A 21951-nucleotide genomic window follows, 5' to 3' on the forward strand; every position below is an offset into this window, starting at 1 on the left:
CTTACCTCCTGTAAGCAGACACAACAAGCTGTGTATTCAAAAAACAAAGTAGATTTATTGGTACACTCCAGGGTATATTCGCAACACGTTTCACGGGTATATTCCCGCTTCCTCAGGCAATAATTAACAGGAGTACACACAGTGCAGTTTTAAGGTCCCGATACGCGCTTAAAGGACTATGTAATTGCATTTTTATTTCCCTTTTAACTCTCTATAGAAATAAGTATGTGTTACTTTAGTACGCCTATACCCAGTTCACCTGGTGGTAGGCGGGCATTTGGGGGTCCCCACAAAAATTTGCTCAAGCATCCCTATAAAACACTTCCTGTTCCAGGATGTAGATTCTATGTCCTGATTAGTGCTGCTGTGTGTTCCAGGACATAGAATCTACGTCCTGCACTAAAATCCACCGCCTGCCACCGCGCATACACGTGATCGTGCATGCTTTAGCGGGTGCACGTGATGTGCACGCTCGTGCACGTACACAGTCTTGTGATGATAGCTAGCTTATAGCAACAATCATTCAATAAAATAAAACAAAAAAGTTGTAAAAGCTGGAATAAAAATTAAAGTGACTCTGCCATTGCCTAGCGATGCATCTGTACAGCTCTATGTACCCTGAACTGTCGCCCTAGAGAACACATTCAATCGCCACAGATACACAAGCTGGGGATAACGGTCCGCCACCTATTCACCTAGAAGTAAAATATGGCATGTGGGGTATCGTTTTAATTGGGAGGGGCAAAATAATTCACCTTCCTCCAGCCCCATCCGCTCGGATTGCTCCCACACCGGGTCCATAGCTTCGGGTACCAGGTCCTGTCCCTTCCGTCTGTCGGCTCCAGTCCACGCAGGAGAAGTGCGTCCTCTACGTATCACTGGAGACATACATAGAGGACGCACTTCTGCGTACTCTGGCTCCATCTGACGTAAGTGATGGGACCCGGGCCCCGAAGCTGCGGGCAGCGGGGGACGGCGGCGTGGAAGGGATCCGAGCGTATGGGGCTGGAGGAAGCCCCAGGTATGTATACATCTTTTTACTTTGTTCATCTCTGGTAAGTGGTACACTTTAAAGGGTAAAAAACCGTGGAACGTGAATTGGTTAAATATCACACATAGTGGTTAAGTTATTGCTGGTTCAATTCAGACATGGCCAAAATGTCAAAACAACTCTGGTTATAGGGTAAACATAACCTTATTAAGCTGGCCAATGGCCACTAATGGTCTAATTTTTTTTTTTAGCAAAGAATCGTCCAAGCAATCAGATAAATACGATTGTAAATAAAAAGTTGTATCACATTTATTGACACCATCAATGACCCAATCTGTACTTCTTATCCATCACAACCATTTAGAAAAAAAATTGTTTTTCTGGTCGATAAAATTTGTTAATGAATCTTGAAATTTTGTCTATGAATGATTATTTTTAGAATTGTTTGCAAAAGATTGGGGACAATAACGGAGTTTATCTTCTAACAATCTAAACACAAGTATCTGATTGCTCAAACAATTCTTTGCTAAACATTGTACAGCTAGTGGCCACCTTTACAGTTGCAATGAAACATACTTTATCATATGCATTGCATCGCATGTGCAATGCAACTTTTCCCCTCCATCGCATTGCAATGGTGTTATTACAGGATATGTAATACCATGGCTGGGCGTGAACCTAGCCAAAAAAAATAGATCCTCCTCTACACACTTAGTGAAAACTGCATATTTAGATGTTATAATGCAGATCTTTACACTGTTATCTAAAAACTGCTGTTACAAAACCTCAGCAGAGACAACTTTTAAGTAGAAGTGTCCTCACTCTTCTCTCCAATACTCCAAAGTCTCTTCTCCACTTCTCCACTTCCTGATGCCTAATTTCTCTTGTTTCTTTTCACAAGTTAAATAGGTCAGCAAACACAAATAATTTTCATAGGCTCTTAGGCTAAGGAGAATATACAATAGGTTAGGTAGAATATGAAATATTCCATTCAGAGACTTCTTGGTTTTTATTGGTTTACATCCAGCAGTACAGTATAACAAGGAAAGCAAACTTCAGAGATGACATCGAGTATTTTGAGCAGGAAGAAGTGTTTGCTCCAGAATGTCTATTTTAGAGAAGCTGTGATAATGATGGGAGGCAGGTGACCTTATATATCTTCTTTTGCTTTGTTGCATTCAAAGTCTAAATATCTACATCCTCGTTTTAATCTAAATAATGAAAAAAAATTGAGAAAATGTGTTATTTAAATATTGTAGATGTAGGCTTAGAGATATTTTCAAACTTAACCTTTACAATGTTGCCAGTGCAAATTAACATTACAGAAGCCTATAGGCATAAACAAAAGCCTATAGGCATACAAACTTTAAGGGCTTGTTTCCATGTAATCCAGAGCTGCACTGCTCTGCATTGCATGTTACTACTGGGTGGTTGCGGGCACAATCGCCCCAAATTGCAGGCAACCATGCGCTGCGATTTAAAAATGTGAATCGCATCGCATGAATGGATACAGCAAACTGCTGTCCCTGCGATCATGTTTCCTTAAGCGTGCCTGAAAGCCTGCAGGGAACACCGCTTCAGATGTGAAGGAGCAGGACGTCCTCAAAGTCTGCCGGGAAACACCGCTGACGGTGGGAGTCACTACACCCTCAGAGCCTACCTGGGAAACACCACCTCAGATGTGGTAAGCCAATAATGCCAATAATAAGCCAATAATGATCACCCACGGTGATCCAGCAATGGGCCACACCACTACCAGTGAGTCCAGACGACTGCTGCCAGGGAGACCGGACGCTGCAGAATGGCCAGACCTCTGCTTCCACACTGCTCCAGCGCATGGACCACTATGCTGCTGTTTCTTCCAGGGACACCAGTCGCCCACAGTCAGGTGAGGTTTATCTGCCACTGCATCCCCTGCTGACACTGAATCAGGGTTACTACACCGCTGTGGCCATAACCGGTGTTTCCGTTGCCTCCCCAGCCGGGCTACAGCTGTCTGGGACCTGTCCCTTTCCACCTGCCAGCAGAACAGTGCCGACCTCCACCGTGCCGGACCCTGCAACCACCATCCATGGGGACTCTTGGTGCCCAGAAGCGACAACATGAAGTAGGCTGCAAGACTCCCCAGCATCCCCTATAATGGGAGACAGGCCACCTTCGCCCTGCACAGGCAAGGACAATAAATGGGACAATGCGCATCCGACAGCCTGCAAGAGTAGCCTTAACAGCCTGGCCCTCCAGAGTACTCTGGCCAGAGTGGTCAGCTGGCCAGCCAAAACACTGTCCCACCCTTGGGGGACTCTCTTTTCTCCACAGCAAGGGGACTCACTTTCACTGCTCTTCACCATCTCTCTTGCTTATCTTGCCTTTTCCTATCCTCTATCTCTCTTCCCAGGATAGACCACGGGGACATCTGATTCAAAATATTGCTGCAGAAGCGGTTTGAGTGCCATAGATGGCAGCGGATTACTCCCCTTGTTCTTCACCTGGGTCCTCCTTTTTTATCCATCTATGCATTATTCTATGCACATGCACTGTAACACTGTATGTACTGTATCTACCATATGTACCTGTATGCACTGTATGTAGTTACTGTATTTTTACTTCATACCCTGCATGCTAAATGCACCTTTCTGCTATTGTACTACCACAGTCCCTGTTTGTGCCAAAATCAATGCCGGGTACAACTCTTGTTGTACTTGGCGAAATAAACATGATTCTGATTCTACTTCTGGGGCCTCTTTAGTGTGTATTGTTGCTGAGAAAACAATCTTTGAGGATGCAGTGGGGTGTGGCAAAGGCCTGATTTCCTCCTGTTACTAAGTCTCTTTGAAGTGCTCAACACCACAGGAACTGCCAAAAGAAAAGAAAAAAACAACTCTCCTTTTTTGTTGCCGCTGCTACTGTACATTGCCTAATTAGCCAAGTAAGGAGACTATTTAATTTTTTTGTATCCACAAACACAAGTGTAAATGCAGCCCTAATCTAATTACATTGTATGCTCTTATCATTTTAAAGCGTATCTTCAATTACAGACAAAAAAACTGAAGCAGAGGGTTTTGGTGCACAGAGCTCAGTGGCAAACCTAGGCCCTGGTATAGCATTAATACCATAGTGCGCGGGGAGAGTAAAGGTAATTCGGGGTTCTGGCGATCACCGGATCCCAAAATACTTCTCCCTCTGATTTGCGATGACTCAAAGGGGGAATAGTATTTAATGCAGCCGTGGCTTTGAGCGGCAGCAGGGTGTAATTCAGCTCACGCTGTGCCCAGCTCACCAGCGACACACTTATATGTAAGCTGAACCTGGCCTAAGAGCTTGCTACCATGTAAACATGCAAAATGTGCACATTAAACAAATGTTCAACTGGTATCCTAGGATTTATTTACACCATATCCGGTGCTGTCAGTTCTGACGCATTGCACATGGTATGCAATCTGCATGGTAAGTTGGTAACATAAAAGTCCACACACTTGCAAAATACCATTCACAGTACAGTCACATGTCCCCATGTGTTGCTTCCTTTTTTCTCCCAACCTAGTAGCTGCTTCTCATACTTTTCCTTCTTTTTCCAAAAAGTGCAGCATTGGTATTGGCTTCTTATTACCTCCAATGCAGATCCCTCTGTCTTCAGTGCAGCCGCCCATTCTGTTCCAGAGTCTTCCTTCTTGATGAATGATGCCACATAACACACAGTAGACCAAAAGTGTTGACAGTAAAAAAAAAAAAAAAAAAAGACAAATGGAACGAGAACAGGTAGCTACAATAGAGAAAGATGGATTGGACCTGTGCTGGAGGAGGTAAGATTCCAGCACCATAACTGCATAACTCTGCAAAGAGGAAAGGAAGTAAGAAGTAGAATGGGGGACAGCCACAGGAATAGCATAGGAGGGTGGCTCTGTGGGAGAGAGGGAGGCAGCGAGGGAAGGAAGAAAAAAGTGTGGGTCAGATGGTGGGACTCAGTAGAAGTCATTCCTGCAGAAGCTATGGGTGTGGGTGTGGGGGTGGAGTGGGTGGGGGGGGGAATGGCAACACATTATTTGAAGAGAGGAAAGTTGTACTGTCCACACTTGTTATTAAAGTTGGAGAAGTTATGTTGACCGTGCCACTTGCTATGGGGAGTGGAAGTTATGCTGGACACCGTTGGTATGGTGGGGAGCGTATAGTTATAACGCTTCTTATTTCTTTTAAGAGTGGGGAATGGGGACAGCACATGTTTTTTTAAGGTGGGGAATTGATGGTGGGATGGGTGGTCACACTTCTTTTGGGTGGGGAATTCCACGTGTTAGGGGACGCAAGTATGGTGGAAAAATGGAGAAGAAGGGGATTTATTTGTCCACACTTGTTATGGGGGAGGAATATTTATGATGGCTTCATGTCCCTGAAGGTCACCATGGAAAGGGAGAAAATAGTAATTTAGGAAGGAGACTCAATTAATGTTTCTCTCAAGGCCCCCTGATTTGTTGTTATGCTCCTGGTTGAAAATAAAGGCTCCCTCAGTCTATAAAATAAACATTTTTGCATTGTCTCTTGGTTAAAAATAGCTGTCTAATAGGCAATACCAGCACCCAGTTTAACATGTTCTTTTTAAAAAATATATGCATGTTTTTAAACCAACTGATGTCAGCATTTGGCAGGCGGTGTCGTCCCCAGCAGCACAAAATCACCTCATGTCACATCTAAGTGCAGCTGCAGCCGTGTTCAGAGGAGACTCCATAGGATAGATGCCTCTCCACCACCTGCGCTGAGTGTACCAAGTACCTGCAGCTGCCCTTTTGAAATGACCCTTAAGCCCTGTACACACGCATGATTAAAGTTGGCTGAGGTGGCAGATAACGAATGCCTCAGCAGATAATCTGGCATGTGTACAGCAGCCCCTGACAAGCGACCACAGTTAAACTAGTGAGGTGTTCAACTCAGTAGAGTGATGGCTGATTGCTTTGTGCACGCCACTTGTCCCATCCACCGCATGACGTTTGCTTGCTAAAAGGTTAATAAGATTGTATTTTTTTGCATTTTTACCTACCAAAGCTTAGCCTGGATATATTTGGCCATCTTCTCATGGTTCTGCTTTCATTGGACCAGCAAGCGCATACACCGTATTAGGGATATTATCCAAACTCTTGTCAAGAACAAAGGAAAAAGACACATACGGTCAACAGGAAGTAGTTGTACATATCTAATGATACATTATATGATGTATAATCTAACTATTTATCTTATCAAAGCTTATGTCTACCTTATAATTAATTAGCTATTTCACTGATAAAGGCCAAATAGCCCAAAACAATGCATGTTAGTTGGATTATTGGAAGCAGAAAAATAGGGCACATATAAGAAGTGGACCATTGACTCTACCATTGACTCTAATGTTAAAGAGACTCTGTAACATCAAAAACCTCCCCTGGGGGGTACTCACCTCGGGTGGGGGAAGCCTCCGGATCCTAATGAGGCTTCCCACGCCGTCCTCTGTCCCTCGGGGGTCTCGCTGCAGCCCTCCGAACAGCCGGCGACAGACCCGACTGTAGCTTCAATATTTACCTTTGCTGGCTCCAGCGGGGGCGCTGTGGCTGCTTTCGGCATGGAAATAGATGGAAATACCCGATCTCCGTCGGGTCCGCTCTACTGCGCAGGCGCCGGAAACTTGCGCCTGCGCAGTAGAGCAGACCCAACGGCGATCGGGTATTTCCGCCTACTGCGGAGCCGACAGCCATCAGAGCGCCTGCACAGGAGCCGGGAAGGTAAATATTGACGTCACCGCTGCACGGAGGGCTGCAGCGAGACCCCTGAGGGACGGAGGACGGCGTGGGAAGCCTCATTAGGATCCGGAGGCTTCCCCCACCCGAGGTGAGTACCCCCCAGGGGACGTTTTGTCGTTACAGTTCCTCTTTAAATATCGACTATTGGGTGCAAAACTGGTTGAATCAGGCCCTATTTTGCGACTATTGTCATTTATCGTTTTGCAATACTAAAATGAAAAATATCATTACAAAATTCATTTTCACAATTATCATTTTTTGTAAATTATCATTTTAACTTTTCAGTATTTTGATATACTACTTTTTTTAAATCATTTTTAAATTATTTTTCAGAATTTTGGGGGGCCTTAGGATTAGGCACTACCAGGGGGGTCTTAGGGTTAGGCAACACCAGTAGGGTGGTTAGGGTTAGGCACACCACTAGGGGGGTGGCTAGGGTTAGGCACTGCCTGGGGGATCTTAGGGTTAGGCACCCCCAGGGGGTTGTTAGGGTTGGGCACCACCAGGGACTGGTTAGGCCCCATCAGGGGGGTCTTAGGTTTAGGCAACACCGGGGGGTCTTAGGCTTAGGCATCGGTGGAGGAAGGGTTCTGTGTAGGGTAGGGTTAGGTTTAGTAGGGTTAAGTTTAGTAGTAAATAAGACAAACTTTAACTCTATTTTGTCAACCACCTACATCACTAACACTAAAATACCGTTTGATTGATGGAAAGGTGTTATACTGGACTTAAAAAAAATCGGCCACTAAAATGTTTCTGTAGCGAAAAGATATGATTAAGATTACAACTAATGTTTTGTACCGTTTAATTTATACTTTATATGTATTTTGACAGTAGCATGTTATTTATAGTTTCTGCTAAATGTCAAATGGAAACACGAATAAACATAAACTATGTGTCTCTGGAATAATAACAATAGTTAAAAATGATTTTTTAACAAAGTTAAAACGAAATGTATTTGTAAACGGATATTTTTATATTTATTACTAGAAAATAAAGAATTCGGCTGTATCCTGCGCCCTTTCTTCATAGCGCCTCTATTTCATGCATTAATAAAATCAAGCTTAGTAAAATCAATGATATAGGAGTGATATAAACCAGGATGCATGCTTGTAAGGCAAAAATAAGTTGTTTGCATTACTAGAATTACTGTTCCAAAGTATTGTATTGGAGTCTTGTGTGTAAGATATGTGTTGAAAGGGATGACTTGCAATCACTTTCTATTTTAGTAAAGCATATCTCAATATGCAAAGGGGTAAAGACATCTGCAAAAGCTCATATCTAAAATGTACATATCAGGTTTCTTCAGTTATTTTTGTACTGACTCATATTGCGTATGGAAACTGCCTGGTCTGTATCCAGGTTTGTAGTTGAAAGTGGTGAAGTTGTTGTGAGATATTGAGCCAAGGTAGTGGGAATGGCAGGTAGTAGTTGCAGGCAGGTAGTGACAGCAGATAGTGAAAGGCTTGTTGACATTGGCAAGTAGTAGTGATTGCAGGTAGTGATGTATTAATAGAAGGGTAGTAAGTAGTAGTAATAAACAGATAGTGATGGCAAATAGTAATAGACAAGTAGTGGTAGGCAAGTAGTAATTGGCAGGTAATAATAACAGGTTGTAATAGACGTAATAGACAGGTAAAAATGGCAGATATTAATAGCCAGGTAGGAACAAGCAGGTGGCGGTGGCAGGTAATAATATGGAACAAATGATATGCAGATAGTAATAGGCACCTCACAGATATGGAAAAGAACATAATTTAAACTATGACAAACTTTCATTGGTCTACATTATGCAGGAGAACAGAGGTGACAAAAAGATAAAAGGAAGCTAAATGAGCTTAAAAACCAAATTCTTGGTAAATAGAGGAGGTAGTGGTGGACTTACCTCCTCCAAGTAGACACACAACGACTGTAGTAAAGACAGTCAATATATTTTATTTATGAACTCCAAATATGCAAGAGGTGCCTGGCTCTTCTACTGACCACATATGCTATTGCTCCGTTGTTATTGCCTGATGAAGCGGGATCACACCTGCGAAACGCGTTGCATATTTGGAGTTCATAAATAAAAATATATTGACTGTCTTTACTACAGTCATTGTGTGTCTACTTGGAGGAGGTAAGTCCACCACTACCTCCTCTATTTACCACGAATTTGGTTTTTAAGCTCATTTAGCTTCCTTTTATCCTTCTGGCACATCTGTTCTCTTGCATAATATTGAGTCCACCCTGGGTGGAGGGTTGCACCCCCTTTTTCTCATCTACAGAGAGCAACTTCTTATTCCTGAGTGGGGTCAGGAAAATCTCCCCACCTGCCTTTACAGTGCTTGCCTAATGGTAACCCTGGTTTGTGAGTATTAATATTTACTATATCTAGTAACCATTTACCAGTACATATTACACTATTGGGGCTCTTGGTGTTCCTTGTTTTTATTTCATTGGACAACGTTGTAACAACACATGCAAACTGTGGGGAAATAAAAATACCTCGACATTTAAGGGAACTTATAACAAGTCACAATGTACCACTGTATATGTAGACCAGCATATTATGTATTGCTGTGTATGTAGACCAGCATATTAAACAGCAGGTGTACATGTGCGGAACCACTTCCCGCTTTGAAAAAACACCACTGATCTAAGGTTTTCAGTGCCCTTCAGGTTGGCATATATAAATGTCTGACAATTTGCCTATGTATTGTAAACCACAAACTGATGGTACATTTGCTAGGGGAGCAATGTCATTTCCAGGCCCCATTTATCCAAAATTATTACCTGATCTCACTTATAGAGATGTACTAGCGTTTTGTCTCCTGTAGCGTGGATCGGGGGGAGGCCCTAGAGCTGTGCAGCTGCACTCGCATCTATGCAGACTGCGGAGCCGCGGCCAGCTCCGGTGGCCATTTTAGAGGAGGCAGGAGAGCCTGACTCAGGCTGTGGGGTCGGGAGCTGGCCCAGGGGGACATTGAGCAGCGGGGACCCGGCGGAACGGCACGGAGGGCGCGGATGGCGTTCTCCATGCATTCAAATTTCATGCAGGTATTTAACTTTTTTTTCGTATTTCGCCTTGTGAGTCCTTTAAGGTTCGAAAAAGTGGACAGAGCAAAAACCAGCCAAATACATACTCAGGCAATGCCGGTCTTCCGCTAGTACATTAATAAAGAAGAAAACTAGGCAAGGGTGTCCATTATCACCTCTAATACTTATCTTATTAATGGAAGCTCTTACCGAGTCCATCCGAGCAGACACAAAAGTTAAGGGAGTAAGAATTGGCGACCGGACCCATAAAATAGGTCTGTTCGCCGATGACGTGATTATTACCATAACAGAGCCTACTCAATCCTTACTTAACTTAATCCAATTGCTAGAACATTTCTCAGAAGTGTCCTACTACAAGATAAACCCTAGCAAATCTCAAATGCTAGATATAAACTTACCTGAACAAACAAAGAATCAAATACAATTACTATCCACATTCTCATGGGCCAGTAAGAGCATACCATATTTAGGAATCCAAATTCCCAAATCTACCTCCAAAATATATGAGGCCAATTATGTACCTCTTTTAAGAGACCTGAAGGCTGAATTAACCTCCATGATGAAACATGAAATATCCTGGGCTGGTAGGATGAATGCGTTCAAAATGGTTGTATTGCCAAAAATATTATATGTATTCAGATCAGTCATGATACCTTTAAAGAAATCCTTCTTCACAAACCTTAATGGAATGTTAGGTAAATTTGCGTGGGCAGGCAAAAAAACACGAATCAAGAGAGACATCTTATTCATTCCTAAAAATCAAGGTGGGCTAGGCCTTCCTGACCTAACAAACTACTACTATGCATGTATATTGGACCAATCAAAATTCTGGTGGGAGGGCACAACAAGCAAACCATGGGCATTAATAGAAGAATTTACAGCTAAATATCCTTTGAAAGACATACTTACTGGAGTGTTAATGGGGATTAAAACCCCACCCCTGTCTCAACCCGCTAGTATTGCTACAATACAAGCTTGGACATATGCAAGACAATATTTCTTAACCCATAAAGCTGATCAAAGCTTTGTTCCAATACACCTACAAACAATAGCCAAGCTAATAGGAGATATTGATCTAAAAATCTGGTCCCAAGCAGGTATAAATCATCTTGCAGATATATGGCATGGAGAAACTATTATGGCATTCAATACAATCAAACAAAAATATAACTTAAAGGACAACCAGTTGTTTACATACCTTAGATTAACTCACTGGTCAAAATCTTTGATAAACCATCATCCCACAATTCCCAAAAATATTTGTGCCTTTCTCAATAGCAAAATACCTTTAAAACAAGGCATCTCCATGTGGTATAATGAACTACTTAGAAATACAGGATCATGTCTCAATAGGTACCTACACATATGGTCATATGACCTAAGTGCAGAAATCAATACGGAACACATGAAACGAGCACTTAAAGCAGCTTCTAATTATTCTTATTGTGTATCGCACTGGGAATCCTTGCAGAAAATATACCTCAAAAGTTACATGACTCCACGCAAGATAGCTGTATTTGATCCGTCTGCATCAGATAAATGTTGGAGAGGATGTGTAATAACTGGCACCTTAATTCATATCCTATGGGAATGCCCCAAGTTACAACGGTATTGGCTAGATATACAAAACCTAATAGTACAAATTTTGAAAACCCCATTCCAATTAACACCCCAATTAGCCATACTAAATATTGATCTTGACCTACTGCCACTATCATCACGTTTAATAATCTTCCATATTTTAGCATCAGCTAGACACCTAATATGCTCCTACTGGAAAAAACCTGAAATCCCCATATATAGCCAACTAATACATGCAACTGAGTACAACATAGGCCTGGAAAGAATATTAAGAAGTAAAAACTCCCAAACAGAATTAAAAATTTTATTGAACCTTCCCAATTAGACATGTTCAAGTTATAGACTTCCTAGACTCTTTTCTTATAAGCAACACATTACTTACTGGTTATGTGGGAGACATACCACCTAAAGCTGTTAATCCCTAAGGTTCTAGTCTTTTATTTCCTTTATCCCTATTTATCTCTTTTTTTGTTTTTATTTCTTTATATCTTTCTAGTAAGGTATTAGATGCTCATACCTATTCCCCATCTTTATAGGCCCATATACTACATAGAGCTATTAATAAAGATACCACAAGTACTTTAAGAACAAAATTTATTGAGAGTGATCAGAGAACCCAAGTTCTCATACAGTCTCAGTGTTTCAAAACCATCATGTTCTAAACTAGTGGTATCATTGCTATGAGTACTAACTACACATCATTACAAATAAATCCTAGAATTTGGGGAAGAAACGTGACTGTGATTCATGGAAGAAATGTATAAACACTAGAAATGTATAAACACCATTAAACTTATCGTTCTTTTTGCAACTGTATGTTATTGCAAAATACCTCATTACTTATATTGTTTGTATCTGTTAAAAATTTCAATAAAAATCTAAGAGAAAAAAAAATAAAAAAATAAAACTAAAGAAGAAAACCCTCTCTTTGCTGCTATAACAAGCTGCATTATTTATTGTACTGCAGCCAAGCAGTTCTGATTTCTTTACATGCATTTGCTTGCATAGTTTGGCTTGCACTCACATTGGGTGTTGATTCCATCTGCAGTAGCTCTGCAGTTCATTGCAGCTTGAGATGCTCTTGTGAATTCAAACATTGCCTGTTGCAGCTGAGCTGCAATTCCTTTCATGCAGGTTGCATAGTTTTGTCTGCCTTTTTATGCCAGCTTGTGACTGATTGTCATTCACCTGTTTGGGAATTTGCATGTCCACTCCCGTTGGATGACCTCAGCATAAAGAGTTGCTTCCTGCTGTGCTCCCTGCCCCGTCATAGTTTCAGTCTCAGTCTGTCTAAGCTGTTACTCCTGGGCCTCTGTTCCTGGTTCTCGTGTTTCTTGTGTGGATTGCACTGGCTCCTGCGGAGGAGCAGTGAATCCTTCCAGTCCTGTTCCTGGAGATTAGTCATATAGCTGCGGTTGCTATTGACTATCTCACTCCTGTGTGTTTGTCTACGTATGAACGCTTGCTGTCACTGACGCAGTGACTGGATGAGCAAGCGTTCATTCTGTTTGTCTCAGTCCTTGTTTATGTGTGTCCTTCGGGACCGTAGTTAGTTCCTGATACGTGCATATACCTGTATATTGGTTTGCCAGTATATTCGTATCTCAGTTAGATTTGTTATTTTGCTAATCTTGCGTCATATATTGGTTCATTGCCAATATATACGCATACTAACGCGTTTGTTATTTTCCATATTGCGTTGCGGATTATTGCATCTTAGTTAGTGTTGCGTCATATATTTGTTCATTGCCAATATATACGCATACTAGCGCGATTGTTATTTTCCATATTGCGACGCGGATTACTGTATATATTTGTGTATTTCCTTTACTTGTTTCTTGCTCTGCCTTTGTCTTGCCTTGTGGGATGCGCCATCTCCTGCACAGGAGCAGCGAATCCTTCCAGTCCTGTTCTTGCGAGGTAAGCCATAGCTGCGGTCGCGATTGGCTGCCTCGTTCCAGTCTGTCCTGTTTGTGAATGCTTGCTGTCACTGAGGAGTGACTAGATTAGCAAGCGTTCATTCTGTCAGCCTGTCCTTTTATCTCTGAGTTCTGGTTAAGAACGCTCAGCGCTGCTTTTACGCTGAGCAACCTTTGTTAAGTGTAGTTTGTGGTTGCTCGGAACTACGCCTGCTCTGGGCGCCACATCTCCTACTGGAGTCAGTCCTCTCCTCCACCAGTGCGTTTGCACTATAACTGGGGATATCCTTGTTCCTAACTTTATGCTTGCGTGCATGTCTCCTTCACGTCAGGGTGTGCATTGCACGCTGATCGTGGAGGATACACCACCAAGCGTTACAGCTACACTGGGGGCAACTATACTAGCTACACTGGGGGCAACTATACTAGCTACACTGGAGGCAACTATACTACCTACACTGGGGGCAACTATACTAGCTATACTGGGGCAACTATACTACCTACACTGGGGGCATCTATATTATCTATACTGGGGCAACTGTACTAGCTACACTGGGGGGCAACTATACTAGTTATACTGGGGCAACTATACTGCCTACACTGTGGTCAACTATACTAGCTATACTTGGGCAACTACCTGTATACTACCTACTCTGGGGGCAACTATACTACCTACTCTGGGGGTAACTATACTAGCTATAATGGGGCAACTATACTAGCTATACTGGGGCAACTATAATGCCTAAACTAGGGCAACTATACTAGCTATACTGGAACTATACTAGCTATACTAGGGCAACTATACTATGGACAACTATACTACCTATACTGGGGCAACTATAATAGCTACCTATACTGGGAGCAACTATACTAGCTACCTATACTGGGGACAACTTTATTACATATACTAGAGCAACTATGCTACCTATACTGGGGCAACTATATTACTTAAACTGGGGGAACCTATACCTGGCATTACCTGCGGTGGCGTGCTTAGTATGCCGCCCTCGCTCCTTTCCTTTGGGGGGGGGGGGGGGGTGTCTTATAATACCCAGCACCAGGTGTCAAATGCCCTAAGTACGCCACTGGTGCTATATATAGATCCTGTTTTCTTTTGGGTCCCAGTGTTTAACTATCCATGAGCCTGGTATACTTTTATGCCACAAATGCAGTTCTTGGTACTAGAGCCTATGGTTTTCAGTGATTAATGATTTTTAAATGATTAAATGTTCAAAAAGTACATATAGAACAACTTGAGAGATACAGACTGGATGACCAAGTGGGAACCACCAGAGACCAGAAAATACACAAAGATAAAAAACAGGAGCCAATGGTGTGGTAATAAATGGCACCAAAATAATTCAGATAGAAACAATCCTCACAAATATACTTGCATGGGATTGCAACAACCAATTAAGATCTGCAAAGGGAAACACCAGCCCCCGCTCTGGTTCGGGTTCCTGGCACCTTGAGACTCGAGTGGTGTTGGTGTTGTACTTTATTTTCTGGTTGAACTCGATGGACGTATGTCCTCTTTTAACCCAAATAACTATGTAACTACTGTATATGTAACTATGAGTGGTTGCACTCCTGGTAGTATTGTGGTTTTGAAAATTAAAACAACTTACAGATGTGTGTAAGTAAATAACTAGTGGGTGGAGGTGCCCAAAATGTATAAAAATGATTTAAAACTATTAAAAAAAGAGGTATTGGTACTGTTTAAAAAGAGTGGCTTTGTTGGCTCTTACCTAGCATTGTACATACGTTTTGGGTGCCTCCACCCACTCAGTAAATACTATAGTCTAAGTGAGGTGTGAGTGTGTGTGTGTACATGGTCATCACTACAAATCATGGGATCCCATAGCAAAATTTTTATGGGGTCCACCTACATCAGGAATTTCGAACTCCAGTCCTCAAGGGCCGAGGTCCTCACACATTTTTGGTGCAGCTCAAATGAGTTGATGGTACTGAATCAGGAAAGGTGTGTTTAACACACTTTTCCCCATTTCTCAGTCCATCCTAAACTGGCATGGATATGGCCCTCGAGGACTGGATTTCTACACCTGTGATCTACATTAAACCTTCAGGAGAGCATGGCAGGTGCAAGAAAAGGAGCTACAGTGTGCCTCAAGACAAATGGCTAGAACTATGATTTCCTGCATTGCTCTGAATGGCCAACATAGGAGGCGAACAGTGGGGCTCCTGAGAGACAAAAATTGCATCCCTCCATCCTATCCTCACCAGCCCAAGGCTACCCTATGGTGGCAGAGGCTGCTTCCACAGTAGTTATACATGTGTGTTCACATACTTTTTGTACCTGTAGTATAGCGAAAAAGCATGCACTTATCTCTGTGCGTGCATGAAAAAAGGGCGCAGTGAAAAAAGGGCCCAGCTGGATAACGAAATGGCGCCAGTGGATAACGAAATCTGATAATGATAACATTATTGTCAAACTTGGTTAACGATAAATACCGTTGTAAAAGCTAATGGGAAATAATAACAAAAAGATAAAAAAGATTAAAAAACACATCATCATGTAGCAATTTTGCTGGCCCCTACGGTCTCCCGATCTGACCCTCTTGGACTTTGGGGTCATCTGAAAGCAATTGTCTATGCTGTGAAGATACGAGATGTGCAGCACCTGAAACTACGGATACTGGAAACCTGTGCTAGCATTTCTCCTGCGGTATTGCTATCAGTGTGTGAAGAGTGGGGGAAGAGGGTTGCATTGATAATCCAACACAATGGGCAGCACATTGAACACATTTTATAAGTGGTCAGAAACTTGTAAATAATTAATGAAAGAATAAAGTTACGTTAAAACCAAGCACACCATTGTTTTTCTTGTGAAATTCCCAATAAGTTTGATGTGTCACATGATCCTCTTCCTATTCAAAAAACCAAAGTTGGATTCAAAATGGCCGACTTCAAAATGGCCACCATGGTTACTACCCATGTTGAAAAGTTTCCCCCCCACATATACTAATGTGCCACAAACAGGAAGTTAATATCACCAACCATTCCCATTTTATTAAGGTGTATCCATTTAAAGGGACTCCGAGCAGTGCAGGAACTATGGAAAGATGCATACCATTTAGAAGCTCTCTTTCTCCTCTTTCCAACGATATATAAACCGCCACCCTATGCCTTTTAGTTTTCGCTATTTTCGCGATTGAAATCACAGCCGCCGTGATTTCGATCGCGAAAATATCGAAAACTAAAAGGCGTAGAGCGGCGGTTTATGTGTCGTTGGAAAGAGGAGAAAGAGAGCTTCAAAATGGTATGCATCTTTCCATAGTTGCTTGTATTACACAGGACGACTGTTCCCCAAAGTCGGCAGCTCCATTCAGCTGCTGACTTTGGGGAAAAGTCGTCCTGTGTAATACAAGCAACCATGGAAAGATGCATACCATTTTGAAGCTCTCTTTCTCCTCTTTCCAACAATACATAAACTGCCACCCTACGCCTTTTAGTTTTCAATATTTTCGTGATCGAAATCGCGGCAAAAATAGCGAAAACTAAAAGGCGTAGGGCGGCAGTTTATATATCGTTGGAAAGAGGAGAAAGAGAGCTTCAAAATGGTATGCAAATGGTATGCATCTTTCTATAGTTTCTGCGCTGCGGCGCCCTTTTCGTCCATCCTCAGCTGGCGCCCTGTTTTCCTGCATGTATCTCTGCAAAGCCACATACCTCTTTCTTGTGTACTTTGGCATATACTGTGTGAACATGTTGACCAAACTCTGCTACTGGTAGAGTTACTGGCTGTGATACTGGATGTGGTTGCCTTTGTTGCTGATCAGTTGTCTGCATAATGGATTTACCTGGAAAATAAAGTATGCTCTGTTCTAATTGGTCAAAGTTCACATTAGGCTGAAGTGTAACACTTACAACACAAATAAGTGTTTTTTTGTGTGTAATGCCCAATACATTATATAACATTATATAGTAATAAGAAGCCCAACCTAAGTTTGCTCCAAGGTACAAACATATTTTAGTTGCATTCCTGTGTTATTTTTAAAAGAGAACCCCAGAAAATGTCATTAGACTAAGGAAATGCATAGGAATAGCATATATAATTTCTGCATAATCCAGCTGCATGTCTCCACTCAAGGCAAAACATCTTTATACACATACTTCACACATTTTAGGTTCAAAAGTGAAACTTCAATGCAGACATGTTTGGGCAAAACATTGTCCAAGGGATTGCTACCTCAGCTTATCCGGCACATTGGTAAACAATATGGACAAGGTCCTATGACAGTTGGTGTCCTATGCAGTAGCATACATTTAATATGGGTGGCACAAGAATTTTGGGCACTGGGAATAGCCACAAGTAGAAAATTGGAAAATTATCGATATTCTACTAGGGATCAGTGGGTTTTTCTGATAGTAAAATATTGGTGAATGGGGATTTTTACTGATATTGTACTATAAAATAACCTAACCTTTTTCTCACACAAAGCCCTCATTCTACTGATGCTTAAACCTAATCACTTTCACATGCCTAAACAACAACTTACTTTCCGACGCCTAAACCTTAGTGTCCCCTCCCACTGATGCCTAATCCTACTTTTTCGTGATGCCTAAACCCAAGTCGTCCTCCCACTGATGCCTAAACCCAAGTGCCCCCCCCCCCAACCAATGCCTACCAACTAATAAAATGGGCGCCTACTATAATAGCTAAAATTAGTGGCTATCAGGGGTGTTTAAAGGGTAAGCATAGGCCCACTCGCCTATAAATAAATAGTACTTGAACTGACTTGTGGACGTCATGGGATAAATATGCCTATGTACAGAGCCATTACTGCATAGAGCTAAGCTGTGTTTCTTCTTACTTTTTCCTCACAGTAAAGGTGAAGAAATCAGGTATACAAATGACAGTTTATTTAATGTCAGATTTATTCAGATCAAAACATAACTTTCACTGATAATTAATTACAGCCATAAACTCGTGCCTGGCAGAGAACAAGTTTTGAGCTGCAGAAGTCATTAAAACAGGTCAAGAGTTCATATATTGTGGCTCTGGAACACTAAAAGACTGTGTCATTGAGCTGAGACAATACATATTGACACAGGAGGGGAGGCTGGAGGCCGTGGGGCACAGGGTGACAGAAGTCAGGCTTCCAGCCCAGCTTGGAAAGGTACCCCTCTGAAGAGAGGCCCCCAGCTCCCGCCTGCAACTAGCGGCGGCCCTGTGCATTGGCGGGCCCCTCACTGTAGTGTTTGTTGTCTCCCCCGATGGCGGCCCTGCAAACAAATGTATAGAAATCTTCACAGGTCAAGGCTATGACTAAAGTCATGAAAGGGACAATTTGCATATTCAGCATTAATGCTCTGTGGGAGACCTCATTTGCTCACCCCAGCCTGATTAATCACAATTTCGCAAAGACCTTCTGTTTTAATAAGGGAAATTTCAGTTTTGCGGTTTAAAAAATGAAAATCCTTTTTTAAGTCAAAGTCTTCGTGTTCATTCTGCATTGTGGTTGGAATCACCATAATTTCACTCTAAATAAAACACTCATTTACCTTTTGCAATACAGTATCTTCTACTTAAGATGCCTATTATCAGAGTAGCAACCAGAAGAAGAGCAATTGTTGAACATGTGGCGATGTAGATAATTATATTATTATTTATATATGGTTCAGCTATAAAAATAAACAATAAAACATGTTAACAATATCCATGTAATTTATTCATAGTTATAAGACAAATGCAATAACAACCAAAGCAACAATATCGCTAATCAGGCAAGCAATCAGAATCCTATTTAAGGCCTTGTTTCCATTTGTACACTTCTGTGCGCTTTTCAGCAACATGTATCGATCTGTAACATTGATGTGCTGATAAAAAGTGGGCAGAGGTGGATAGATGAGCACTAATAGAAATGAGGCCTTACAGTAGATGTCTGTAGAATTTACGCATGGAACCACTAACGCGTAAAAATGTATGTGTTACTGTTCCTGCACTAGTGGGAATGCGTAAAAATGTACACAATGCGTCCCGCCGACCTCCGAGGTCGGCAAGCTGACAGCGGGGGACTGGAGCAGCAGTGATTGACTACGAGAGCACAGGATGGCTGCATGGGGCTGGTAGAAGCCCCAGGTAAGTGAAACTAATTTTTCTTTTGCCTGGATATTCCCTTTAAGTCACCTGAAATATTAAAATACTCTAAATAAGTTTGATATTACTTTTCTAACTACTTTTTAGTATTTCTTTCAATTGGTGTGGAAAAGTTGTTTTGTAGACAAGATTAAAAAATATCTCATGGGAGAAAACTCAGGAGAAAAGGTAACTGAATAGGAGCCATTACCTATAAAATAACTTGTCAGCATTCAAACAAAATGATCATTTTAAATAAGATGTTCCTGAGTAATTTAACTTTCATATCACTTTTCTTGCCTTAAATTCAGTTTGTTTTTGAGTGGTTAAAAATTACATATAAATATTGTCAAAAACAGATAGGTGAATCAACACCAGGGAGGTTCCACCCAGGTCTCTGACATTCCTTTCTCTCCCAACCTTTACCTTCCACCCTACTCTTTTTTATTCTCTTAGTTTACTCTGAAGGCCTTCGGGCCTCTTGAGAAGTGTTAGTCTTAAATTAAAGAATCAAAAGGCTATATTGCCGAGAGGCGCATTGCCTCTCGGGGAGGGGGGCTCTTTCATAGTTTCCTCCTGAACCTCGCTGTACAAGGTTGAACCATTGACTTTATGCATCCATAGCATAAATTGAGTTATAAGTCATTTAACCTCCCTGGCGCTAAGCCCGCGCAGGAGGATTTCTCAGGGCCTGCTGGGGCGATTCGCCCCATTTAAAGTGCTGTGCACGCAGCCAGCACTTTGCTAGCCGCGCGCACAGCTCGATCGCCGCCGCTCTGCGGTGATCGCCCGCACGCAGCGGCGAAAGAGGGCCCCCCGCCAGAGCCCTGCGCTGCCCGGACCAATGAGTTCCGGGCAGCGCTATGGGCTGGATCGAGTGCGCATGACGACAGGACGTTGGCTGACGTCCATGACGTCATGCCGATCGTCGCCATGGCGACAGGAGAAGCCAAACAGGGGAACGCGTTATATACGCGCTCCCCTGTTTGCTATTGATGCCGGCGACGATCGCACTAGAGGGCCACATGCGCCCTCTAGTGGTGTTTCATGTAGCTACCACTCTGGTAGCTTTACATGAAACAAAAACAAAAAAATTAAAAAAAAACGTTTTTTTTGCCCATTTGCAAAAAAAAATTAACCGCCAAGGAGGTTAAAGGACAACAGGTGTGAGAGGGATATGGAGGCTGCCATATTTATTTGCTTTTAAACAATACCAGTTGCCTGGCAGCCCCGATGATCTATTTGGCTGCAGTAGTGTATGAATAACAGCAGTAACAAGCATGCAGCTAATTTTGTCAACTCTAACAATAATCTCAGACTCACCTGATCTGCATACGCTTGTTCAGGGTCTATGGCTAAAAGTATTAGAGGCAGAGGATCAGCAGAACTGCCAGAAATCTGGTAGTGTTTTAAATATGGTTATTTAAATATGGCAGCTTCCATATTCCTCTTTCTTCAGTTGTCCTTTAAGCATGTGCTTCCCTTCAATGGAAGGCAGTAACAACAATAACCCACTTTTCAATCAGTGAAGCTTCCCCAGCCCTGAGTGACCAAGACAATGGGGCAGGGCCGGTTCTTTCATGAAGCTAGGGGAAACATTTGCATCAGGCGCGGAGATTACAAGGGCAGCATGTTTGTGGTGTGTTTACACTAACAGCATGCAGTCAGAGTAGGAGGAGAAGAAAGAGGAGAGCAAGGTGAAGAGGTCATCATTGGGGGAAAGCAGCTTGTTGTGCTGTGTGAGGAGTTTGATGGTGAGTGAGGAGGGGGGAGGCAGGAGAGCAGCAGTGTTTCATTAGACTTGCACAGCAGAAGGGAGGAGTGGCACTGCTGTCCTCACTGAGCAGGAATGGAGTGGCGGAGGGTGAGCAGTTTGTCACAGACTCACAGCCAACCAGGGTGCTATTGTGTTAAGCTGCAGCATGTCCTATGAGAACATTAAATGAAGCAGACTAAATTGTTGGGTGCTGTGCAATCATTCCAAATGGGGGGTGGGGGGGCATCCTTAGGCAAAAAGTCTAGAACCGGCCCTGCATTGAGGATGCACCTATCTCATTATAGCATATTAATAAGGATGATGAATGTATGTTTTCAAAGCTGTTTATTCTCTTTACAACAAGATGCTCACTGTTAAAATTGAAGACTATACAAACATTGGCATTAATTGTTAAACAATTTTGTACTGCGATGTTTAATGTTTTATTCATTTACTTCTGATAAAACTAATAAAAAACTTATTACAGCAATAGCAGTTTGGTTCACAAAATGAAACACAAGCAAATTCTGAAAAAAATTCTCAGGTGTTTTACTGTGACATAAAGGAAACTAAGTTGATGAGTAAAGATATTTTGTCACTATATGGGTATGTATGAGGGCGTGCAAAAGGAAACTATATACTCAGCTAAACCATAATTGCATTGAAACTGATGATGTAATATAACCTCAGAACAGTTTCAGAAAAACAACACACCATTTATTGTAGAATTATGGGATTGCTTTGCTGACCACCACCAGTGACTGCTAGCAGAAGCATGGGTGGTCACTTGAGACTGCAGGAAGAGACTA

The 21951-nt window shown here is 42.2% G+C and overlaps 1 protein-coding gene across 1 annotated transcript in view; it reads right to left on the reverse strand.

Moving 5' to 3' along the window:
- Nucleotides 1–1976: 1976 nt before the first annotated feature.
- LOC137532693 (SLAM family member 5-like) overlaps nt 1977–21951 on the reverse strand; it is a 412994-nt gene continuing 393019 nt past the window's right edge. The window contains exons 7-10 of the mRNA XM_068253515.1: nt 18813–18932; nt 16977–17107; nt 6018–6113; nt 1977–2202 (exon numbers count right to left, since the gene is read on the reverse strand). Coding sequence (XP_068109616.1) covers nt 6051–6113; nt 16977–17107; nt 18813–18932 — 314 coding nt within the window. The 3' untranslated portion in view covers nt 1977–2202; nt 6018–6050. The remainder of the gene's footprint in view (nt 2203–6017; nt 6114–16976; nt 17108–18812; nt 18933–21951) is intronic.

This window comes from Hyperolius riggenbachi, chromosome 9, assembly GCF_040937935.1.
Source record: "Hyperolius riggenbachi isolate aHypRig1 chromosome 9, aHypRig1.pri, whole genome shotgun sequence".
In the NCBI taxonomy this organism is placed as follows: domain Eukaryota; kingdom Metazoa; phylum Chordata; class Amphibia; order Anura; family Hyperoliidae; genus Hyperolius; species Hyperolius riggenbachi.